The 10964-nt window shown below is 37.5% G+C and overlaps 1 protein-coding gene across 1 annotated transcript; it reads right to left on the reverse strand.

Annotated features, from left to right (window-relative positions):
• Positions 1-8955: 8955 nt before the first annotated feature.
• DTD2 (D-tyrosyl-tRNA deacylase 2 (putative)) lies at positions 8956-10601 on the reverse strand. The gene is made up of 2 exons (XM_009993850.1): positions 10538-10601; positions 8956-9303 (listed from the first exon to the last, which is right to left on the reverse strand). The coding sequence occupies exon 2, from the start codon at positions 9296-9298 to the stop codon at positions 8978-8980; it is 321 nt and encodes a 106-aa protein (XP_009992152.1). The 5' UTR covers positions 9299-9303; positions 10538-10601; the 3' UTR covers positions 8956-8977.
• Positions 10602-10964: the final 363 nt, after the last annotated feature.

The raw sequence follows: 10964 nt of genomic DNA on the forward strand, positions 1-10964 counted from the left end.
GGTGCGGGGCGGGGTGCGGGGCGGCGGCCCCGGGGGTCGCTCCGGGCTCTGCTGCCCCGCGCTGCTCCCGCGCTGCAGCAGCGGGAGGGACGCGCAGCCGGGAGAGCAGGCTCTGCCGGAAAACCAGAACAAAAATCTCCTCTTTGTGATTTAAAACCCTCCCCAAAACTATATTTTTAAGGTAGCTCAGCTAACGCTGTTTAAGTTTGTCCCGGGTTCTGATCACGACCTGTCGCTCCAGCCCGCAGGCGCCCATCGGTGCGCGCTGCAGAGGCCCTGGCACTGCTCCGGTGCAGCAACAGGGAGATCCCACCCCTGCGTCGGATTCAACATCTGCAAAAACTTGGGATTCACCCAAGATTTGGACCCAAACCGAGGTGGGATCTCAAGTCATTTAGCCATTCTGTGTCTTCCTGGGCAGGCCAGTCATGGACTCCTCCAGGATTCTCAGTTGTTTTCTTTCCACTGCCTAAGTGCTCCAACTGCAGGAGGTAGCTATGTCGTTAGGAATTACTGCCACCCTTGACATTTTCAGAAGCAAATTCACAAGAGAAAATTTCAATTGGGGGAATTTTCTGAAGTCCGTCATCAGAGTTTAAGTTCTGTCTTAATAACGGGAAAAGAAACATCTCTCAACCATTTTTAAGTTTTAAAATAAACCAACAGTAATCTTAGTGTAGTTTTGCAGCTGATGCCCAGCCATGTCTGGATTGTTTTTGTATCCTGCCAAGCAGAGCAAATTGGAAGACAGACATTGGGTCTGGTTTCTGCTGCCAACAAGTAAATTGGGTGGGATTGACATGTTCTCTTTTAATTCTACTACCTTAGCTGCTGCTACAAAGTTGATTAAGAAATAATGCCTTCTGGGATTAAACACTGGTTTTGACTAGACAACAAATCTTTAAAATTATCTTTTGTCTTCTTACTTGCACAGGACAACAGTGGTTAAACCTCTGAGTGGAAAACTAGGATTCCTCTCCACAAACTGAGTTCTCTGGGGCTATTTTCTTTGAAGTGGTTCAAAACACGGTGGGGAGGGAATAATGCCTGGGATGTGTAAACGTAGGAGCTGTAATCGTGTCTAGCCCTTACATAAGCTTGTAAATTCATCTTCAAATAGATTCAATATGTAAAATTTACATACAGTGTGATCCTCTATGAACATCTGTATTCAGTCATGTAGATGATACTGCTGAGGAATATTTCAAAGAATGCACACACACAACTGCCTGATTACATTTTGCTATAGATGCCAAGAGCACCAGGCTGCATTACCATATATGGACACTGGTTTCATTTTTACTAAATCGCCTGTTGATAAAGAAACATGAGCATTGATGCAATGACCTTTTACAAAATAATTCTGCCAGTGGAAGTGGTAATGAATAATACATAAATGCCTCGTACCTGAAGCAGGAAACTGTTTCCATAAGTATATTTCACAGAAATTAAATCCACAAACACCTACTGGTGTAAATGTGTTAACCCCTGGTACCAAGAATAATGTAGCCCCCATAGGAAATAGTTATTTGCACAGTTAACCTCATTTTGATCAGAAGATGAGTCGCTGTTGCTCAACATAGGTGGTCTGTTGTTCAACTTGTAAGAAAGGTCAACAGATTAATTTATATTCAAAGACTGTTGCTGCTATGATGTTTTCCATAATGAACTTCAAAAAAACAAAGTCTGCTATATCGGATACTCCTGAGGTAACAGAAAGACGTGGTAGTATTTGTGAAGGATTGATCATGTTTATCTCAGAAACAAATAAACAAAAACAAATCTAGAACTTTAGAAGATTATTGCTGCTGTTATTGTTATACCTGTATTGAGTCTGTTGTGGTAACAGGCAAAAACCCACTCAAGATTAGTATCTGGTAATGTTGAATGTTACATGAGCTCAGGGCAAGACAAAATACCGTCAGTAAGAAATCCTGTCTTGCTCAGTTCTTCCCAAGAATGATATTTCTCAGCCCCCAATATACACGCTATCAGCTTTAAGGAATGCTGCGCTAATGCCGAACTTGCAGCAATCAGTTGGAAAAATGAGGTATAGTGATGAAGGATTCGCCTTTCGTCTCTGGGTGCTTTAGGGATGCTTTGCGCCAGCAGAACTTACATGAGGGTAAGAATTTGTATTTATTAGATATATAGCTAACCTTGATTCTTTAATACATTTTTTCCCTAAATTGGTCAACACAGTGTTAACCATGTACTGATTCAAATTAGCATCTACTTCAGCAGCAATGCATGCCATATTTATCTTTCCCCTTTTCAATGTGATATAAAAAATTTTGTTATGCAAGTTTATAGTATTCTGTTCTACTAGACAAATATAGGGCAATTAAATGCATTCACTATGTATTAGTTCAATTTCCCCCTTCCTCATTAGTCCAGACTGAGCTTCAATAGGAAATTACTTAATAAAATAAGCAACTAGCAAATAATTGCAGTGCACAAACTGACTGATTAGTCTTCTCATTAGTTAGTCTATTTTGGTAAAGCGGGTTGACTGATTTAGAGCATGAATCAGTTCTGCCATACAAATTCCAGTCATAGCAGAATTTCCATACAGTCACATATGCCTCTGAGCTAAGTATTTTCTTTCTTACAGCTTTATAATCCTCAGTGACTCTAGAGGAAGAGAAAAGAATGTATTCCTTTGAATTCAGTGGGACTGTCTATGCATGAAGAAGAATCACGGGACTAAGGGCCTGATTTAAAGTAGATGAAACATCACCAAGTAATTACACAGCAAGCAAAACCAAACTACATGTTTTTAATCTGTAAGAAGTGATGTCTTTACATTTATTAGAATGAATTTATACTAATAGAATTTATACCTATAGAATTTATACTAATTATAAGATTAATTTTTTATTATTTTTGCAATTATACAGTCAATACGTCCATTTAATTAGAGCATCAGACCGACAAGGTCTGATTCTGTGAACCAACAGCACCAGTCAATTTTTATTTGGCTTTAATCTGAATAAGGTTATTAATCTGCCTATAAATAATATAACATGCTTGTTTCTGGAACTGCTTCAGTGCATCCATGGCTGTCCATCAGTGCTCCCCTGGTTGAGACAATAACTATGTAAAGTGCTTGTAATCCCAGAAATAAAACATTCAGGTCTCTGGAAGCAGCTGCCTCCTGAAGGTATGCAGAATCCAATAGTCTGGTCTGTCCTAGCTTTTGCAAAGCCTTAGGTACAATTCTTTCTTCTTTACACATCAAAAATAATATATGGTTTTATCTCATGCTTAAGTACTGCTAGACTTCTTTCTACTCTCAACACTGCTGGTTTTTGTACTACCACAACATACAAGGCCTGAATCCCTGACAACAGTCCTGCTGTTATTTTTAATCCTAAAATGTAAATAAAGTCTATGCCTAGATAATGTTAGATACAGCTACCAAAATGGAAGCGGGAAATAAGAAAGGGAAATGAGTCTCATTAAAACCATGACACATACATCTAAAACATTTCAACATGTGAAAAAACAATCTTCACTGGTAAATATGAATAATACATTATTGTACATTTTTAATTTAAGTACCTGAAGCATATTGGATAAAGTATTCTGACAAGAACTAGCTGCACATTAATGATAGCTAGAACTGGATTGCCAACTGATTTCTGAGGCCTCCTAAGAAACTTTTTGCTTTCACTGATAATCCAAAACCTACCTTGCAATCTCTTTTCTGACAGAGCATGTCTGAATAGCCTTAAGCTCCTTACCAGCCCATTTCCAATACATACTGACGTAATAGGGCATAAATTGTGGCACTTACACAGACAAATACAATTCAAGTGAATAGAAAGCAATCCTAAATTCACAATAACAAGATAAATAAATATATATGAACTGGAACTGTGCAACAGGAATACCATATATTTACTTTTCCATGCTGTCTGGATCATTCCTATTTTAGAAATAGTATTATTGTGGTGCTATCACACCGTTCACTGAGGTACTCAAAGTGCTCTGTGGACATTAGCTCGAGTCATGTTTGTGAGGCATAAACTAAGGTAGGAGGCAGAGAAAGGCAAACTCTTGTAGCTCCAACAAAGGTGAAGAGAGGTGAGAGTGTACTGCCTTCTGATGCAAAAGGAGAAAAAAAACAGTGGTTTTAAACCTCTTTTTCTCCAGTTTCCACTCTTTTTCTCACAGATGGAAAAAGTGGAGCAGAAAATTGCTTTGCCCAAAGCCACACACTGGCAGTAATTGAAACAGTGGACAGCATTGGTTTAAATAGAAAATATGCAATACATTCATACTATTCAGGCTATTCTAAATGCTTTTTCTTTCTCTTGTCCACACACACCATTTACTTCTCAACTCTTGTTGCACAGCACTTCTGGTAGCAGAATCTTATGGGGATTCCCAAATTTCAAGTTGCTTCCAAGGAACTTCAGAAAAATAGGAAGGATACCAAATTCACTAATTTCTTAAGAGAGTCTCTCAACTTTTGGCTGCTACTTTTCCAAGGAAGAGATTAAGAGGGCAGCTCTGATTTCTGTTCTCATCCAGCAGTTGTGACCCTGTTTTCTAATATAAAGCAGCTGTTGGATCTCACAGAGGCCAGCCTCACTGTGCTAAACATCGTGATAGTAACTAACAGTCTTAAGTAGTGACACACTTAAAAAAAAAAAAACAACCAACACAAAATAACTCAATACCTATTAGACAAGAATCAAGATCCAAAGTGTTAAGAAATTAAGCCAGTCACATAGGGGGTTGGTGGAAGACCTCAGGTAATGCGTGTGGGTTCCTGGAGACCACTCTAGCCCTCTGGCATATTGCCATTCCAGCTTCAGAAGTGACACATGATGTGTTTGAAGGACACCATATAGCAAAGAGGAGAATGTTAGAGATTAAAAGCAGAAAATAACAGAAACTTAAAAGATGCATACCTCCTCCAAATAAGCTGGTTTTATCCCAGAAGTGAGATGGAGATTCACCAGAGCATATTTTTCAATCCAAGTAGATTTCTCAGACTAATGGAATGGAGTTTGTTCTGAAGGAGAGGCTAAAGAGTAGTGGTTACATTGAGTCACAATGAAGAACAAAACTTCCATGCAGCTTTTGTGGTAAATGAGATCACACATCACAGCTGCATGAAAGGACCTGGTGAAAAACACCACAGAAGCTGACTAATGCCCAGCAGCCATTGATACGGGGAACCAAGAGCCTGCAGAAGCTGTTATGTGCAAAATCTTGCTATGGGCAAAAAGGCACCCACCATAAGTGTTAAGTCACACAAAAAAAGTTAGTAGTAGCATAGTTGCAACCTTAGCAGTCCAATAATAATAAATTATTATTAGTCCAGATCGTATTATTGCAGAAAAAAAAACAAATAAATGGTATTAAAAGTCTCAATAATAATAGTATAGTTAAAATTGTTATGCATGCACTACCTACCCCTTCTGGTGTCATGCTAACCCCTTCACCTCCTGCTGGCTCCTAACACTGATGGCTTTCCTCTGGTGGAGAATGGTGGATCATAGGCACCCAGAGTCCTGTGCCAGCAGGAGTATGATGTTGTCTATGTTTTCTTCCTTCTCTCCTTTTTTCCTCTTTTAGAAATAGTTCTTACCTGGGGCTATTTTTATATGCCTTCTAATAAAGTTTTACACTTTGTGTTTTTGTCACTGGTCTGCAACTATGTATTTTGTTCTTCTCTTTTGGACTCCTAAACTTAGTTTTGACCAGCTCCAGCTCTGCATGTCTTTGACCACTGGCAAGTCATCTATAGCCTTGGAGCCTCCAGTGTCAGCTTGTGCCCCATCTCTTATGGTCCCATGCCTCTACTCTACCCTGCAGATGGTGTCTTCACTTCACAAGGCTACTGCTGTTCTAACAGGCCTTCATTTCTCTACATTGTAACATCTTTAGTCATAAATATGTAATTCTACACAGAATAACTACTTATTATTAATATCTACATAAAAGCTGTGGTTGCTCCATATAAAGGAAAAGTAAAACAAATTAGCCATAGTCTGCTGTCATTAGAAAGAGTTGTTACAGCTAAATCAAGTAAAACCAAAGCTGCAGGAAGATCAGGGAAAGTTCATACAAAGTAAATGTGATAAGTTTCAGTTCTGAGGTCTTGTAAACTCTGGACAAAGCCTATGGACTGCTACTAGAAACAGCAATACAGTTGCAGCATCAATACTAGTATTACTGGGCTACATGTTGTTTATTACCTTGCAATTCTGGATTAGTATTTGTATGTTGCATACTGTACGTAGCAGCAGAGGTGTTTCCACAAAGGGGACAGGAAGGAAGCAGGAATACTGCTGACTAGAAAACAAGCTATTGCACCTGAACTCTTTAGTTTTATGAGTACAGTTCATAGTCCATGCACACTCGGCTTAGACACATGGGGTGTGTATGCTGCAAACAAGGTCAAGAAAACCCAATAGAACAAGTCCTGTATGACAGCTGGATCGGAGGCCACACTAGAATAGTATAATGATGACTCCTGATTTTATAGTTTATTTCAAGGAAGTAGAGAATATTAAGCATTTTCCAATAGATATTCTCTAAGTATAGAACAGGATAATTATCTGAACTTTTGTCTAGTCATAAGAATAGAAACTATTTAAAGCAGTGTAAGGTCATCTGTTTAAAGCATATATTCATGGCAGAAAGGAATGGCCATTTGGCTTTGCAAAAATAATTTAAATCAATTTTTTCATTAGTATGGTCTATCACATTATTCAGAAATGGCTTCTTTCAGTAAATGGATTGTGAATCAATAGTAGATAAAAATAAAGCAGTACAAAGGGTACAGCATTCAAGAAGCTGCCTATTGTTGGAGCAAAAGACAGCAGAAATCAGTATCCCAAGATGGATATGCAAATAAATCAGATATGGGTAGATGATGCACATGGATGCCACCTTTTAACAAAAACTCCAGAGTTCTCTTTTGTCCCAAGAACCACTGAAACACGTAAGTTTATATGAGAGATCAGAAATAGATGGAGTTCGGTCTGAAGCCTGTTTTTCACTAAACATTTTCAAGCTCATCCCTCTTCAAAACTGCAGTGTCCTTCAAATATAGAGAATAAATTCTCAGGCTGCCAAAGATGTTTCTGAAGTCAGGAAGAGAAAAATATAAAAGCTCCAGACTTGGTATTATACCTCAAAAGATCAGCTCTTGAGATACACGGAATGCCCACAATTCCTGTAAGGTCAGTGAAAAGTGGTATCACTCATAACTTTTAAAGGACTTGGCTTCTAACAGAAAAAGGATTAAAAAATGTTTTTTCAAGTACACAGATCATAATGAACTTGTATTAGTTATTCAAATCAGGAAAATCTTATTTAAATGTTGCTAGAACTTCAAACATGACTAATATTCTATCATAACTTGTTAATTATTAATGAAAAAATGTAATTTGGGACCTGGCTAGTATTTCCAGGCCATTTGTGTGAATAGTTGTTTTCAACTGTGAGAGTGCCAAATGCCAGGAATTCATCATCCTTAGGTATTTAATAATTATTAACCATACATTATGATAACCTGAAAAACCTCATTATTCTCTTATCAAAACTATGAGCTTTTTATCTGTTTAAAAATGTGATTCTCATAGCTTAGTTTGAGCCTGAAGATCACATGTTCAATTATTTGTTTTAAAAAACAAGGAACAGAGTAATTGTAACTACTGACACACAATTTTAAGATTGCACAAGCTGGCACGCTTGCTAACCATGAGGTTTTGCATCTTTTCAAGAAGAACTTATTATTTAGATGGAAATTATGGATAATTACTGCAAATCATATAATTGTCTAGTTTCACTTTGAACTATTCTAAATTACGGACAAAAAAACCTGTGAAGCTGCAGTAAAAGAGAAACTTGACTCCCAGGATGAATTCACTTGAATCAGTTTTGAATTTGCTCTATTTTAATGTAGCTGTTCTGCTCTTACTGCATTAAAGGCAGAATTTCTCATTGTATCTTCTTAACACTACCTGTTAATAATGTTTATTCCAGTAGTGCATAGGGGTTTGACTTGGACTCCAAATGTGCCAACACCGTATATAAAAGAAATAAAAGCTAGTCTCTGCCTGGTGGACTGAACAGACAGAAAGCTGGAAGGAAGTAACAGGGGCAGAGGGAACAATTAGAACATCATACCACTTTTGTTTTTGTTTGAATAGTTCAGTCCCTTTTCCTGAGGCTCTGTTATGAAAGAATTGAGTAGACAAGACTAAGGTAATGAGGACACAGACCAAGCTATAGCAAGCAGCCTATCAAAACACATCAGGGGAGATTCAGAGTTCAACCTTCAAAGAAAGCAATGCAATGGTACTGCCTTGACTTCAATTTCTAAATACATCTCACTTCTCCTACCCTGTATAACCCATGTTCAGACCTAGTCCTTACCTTAAGGGTCCCACCCTGACACACTCTGGATGAAGGGATGGACTTTCTTATTTAGCACTTATTCTATACAAGGCTAAAACTTCAGTGAATTTATGCTTTCAAAATATTTCTCTCCTAGAAAGCATTCTTATGTTATAGATAGAAAGCAGAAAGACAAAAATTGTCTGACTCAGACATTCATTTTTTCTTTAATCTGTAAACTTAATTTCATCAGGAGGACTTCCTAATAGCTAATATATGTAATACATTTGTCATTATTTTGTAATAAGAAATATATACATTACCCCATTTTTGTTAATAAAGCCTTCTAAATTATACATACTCATTGAATGAATCTTAACAATTATTTTGAGCACACTTCAGATGAACATGAACATAAACCACATACTCATTATCACAAAGCAGTCTCAGGTATCCTTCTATTCGATGGGATTGGCAACATCAGTGCAAACGAGTGAAAGTCTTTCTTATACTGAACCTGCCAAATCATTTAAGTACATTAGTGTTCAGAAATTAAAAAAGGACAACAGTTGCAAGCCAGTAGCGTATCCAGGATATATATTTATATTTTTTTTCAGAATTCAATCAAATGAGTGTAAGGTCCATTTGTATCCAGTTTTAGCACCTGCCTGTTTCCATATGTGCCGTGCTTGACAAGAACACCGGCTTCCACACATTTGGCACTGGCAGCCAGTTCTTTTTCACACAAAGTCACAAACTGAGAATAAAGTTCCAGCCCTTTTTCTTTTTCAATGTTTGCATGGTACTGCATCTTCCTTCCCTTCAGTTTGCCACCTAGGGTAGCTTGTGGTATGATCAGCACATCGCCTGGTAAATCAAGGACAGAAACGTACTCGCCACTTTCATTTTCACTCAATTTAGCATTCAACAGCATATTGACTGCAAAGAAAAATGAAGTAAGAGTTAGTGTAAATAAAGTGAATTGAATAGGACCTAATATAGCATCCTGAACAAAATTCAACAAATATTGCGATGCATGAAAAACTATTCAAGTAAAAAAAAAGTTGAAAATAGAATGAAACGTGGATAGTAAATAATTACTATTAATCAACTAAGATGTCTGAGTACTGTGAAGAATATGAAGTCTATTTATATTAATATCTCTAAAGAGATTTTTTCAGGGAAGTTTTCAACTCAGTTTAGCATCACAGACTCTGCCCTCCAAGACCAAAAGAGAAACCCCCAGGATGTGCTCTCAGCATTTTCAATAGTATCTGTGCTTGTGCATTGCCAGGTCTTTCTGCTAGTCCCAGCAAGTAGCCTGAAATAGACTTTTTGTTACAGGACCTTTTGTGAAACCACTAATATAGGTCAGCCACAGGAAAGAAAAAGGGCACTCTTATACATTGCATCATGGAATTCCCCAGGTGATCCAGTGCTACTGATGGAGGAAAGGAGGGAGAAAAAGATGAAATAAAAGTAAAAAAGAAACAAAAAACTAACGAAAAAACCTCAAGGCAAAACAGCAGTGGATGAAGGCAGAAATCACTACCATTTGACCTTACCCACAGCATCTTCTCTGCTTTGATGTAAATGTTAAAAGGCATGTGGAGAAGAGGGAAAGAACTGCAGATATTGCTGTTATCACTTCTAAACCAGAAAACTGCACTTGAAATGCTAACTGTATATTATATCTGTGAAATGAGATGGGAAGGACATTGTTTAGGTATCTGCCCAACTCCCTCTGCTGGCTGTAATTTTAAATATCCTGCACATATAGTGAGACCAGTGTCAAGAAAGTTCTCAAATCAAGCCACAAATTATTTGAAAACCGTTTTCTCTAAATTCAGTTCTGTCCGGGACTGAACCTGTTGCTTGATACATGTAATATATCAAACAGCAGTTGCAGCACTTTCTCTGTTTGTTAGAAAGTTATCATAATAAGAACTGATTTTCTAAGAATTAATAATGAGCAGATGAATGCAGTGAGATGTATGGACAAGTGCCAAAAGAAAGAAAAGCGACCAAGATGTTTTTTCAGCTAGGTGACTGATTTGGAATCGTGCCAATTGCTTTTTTACTTCTTCTTGTCCAAATGGTTGCTGCCTTCTCTGCCTCTACTGCATTTATTTTTTTTCAAACAATACAAGAAAGTATAAAGATGATACCATACCAATTTTTGGAACAAGATCCTCATCGGCACCTTTGAAGAAGCATATGTAGATAACAAGCCCTCTTTGGATCTATGAAAGATTACAGAAAATTATGTCAATATTTCTCATTGTCCACCATGCATATTTACCACCAAAACTGGGAAAAAAACCAACAGAACTACACAACAAAAAGGCTCTGATAGTAGTTTGAGTTATTTAGTATAGCTCCAGACATCAAGTTTACACACAACTCTGTGGAAACTTATGATATATATTGATTATCTGCACAGTTATTACACCCATGTGAAGCCAAATTTAGTTGTACAACATACAGTATTAACATAGACAAGGTGACAAGATGAATTAGTGCAGTTAAATCCAGCATAGGAAATAATTTAACCTTTTTTTTCCTATCAAACATACAGATAAAACAATTTTCAGTGTGAA

This window comes from Chaetura pelagica, unplaced genomic scaffold, assembly GCF_000747805.2.
Source record: "Chaetura pelagica isolate M959 unplaced genomic scaffold, ChaPel_1.0 scaffold11, whole genome shotgun sequence".
Lineage (NCBI taxonomy): Eukaryota > Metazoa > Chordata > Aves > Apodiformes > Apodidae > Chaetura > Chaetura pelagica.

Coding starts and splice junctions, on each gene's coding strand:
- DTD2 (XM_009993850.1), bottom strand. CDS start 9,298: ATGCTGTTGAATGCTAAATTGAGTGAAAATGAAAGTGGCGAGTACGTT.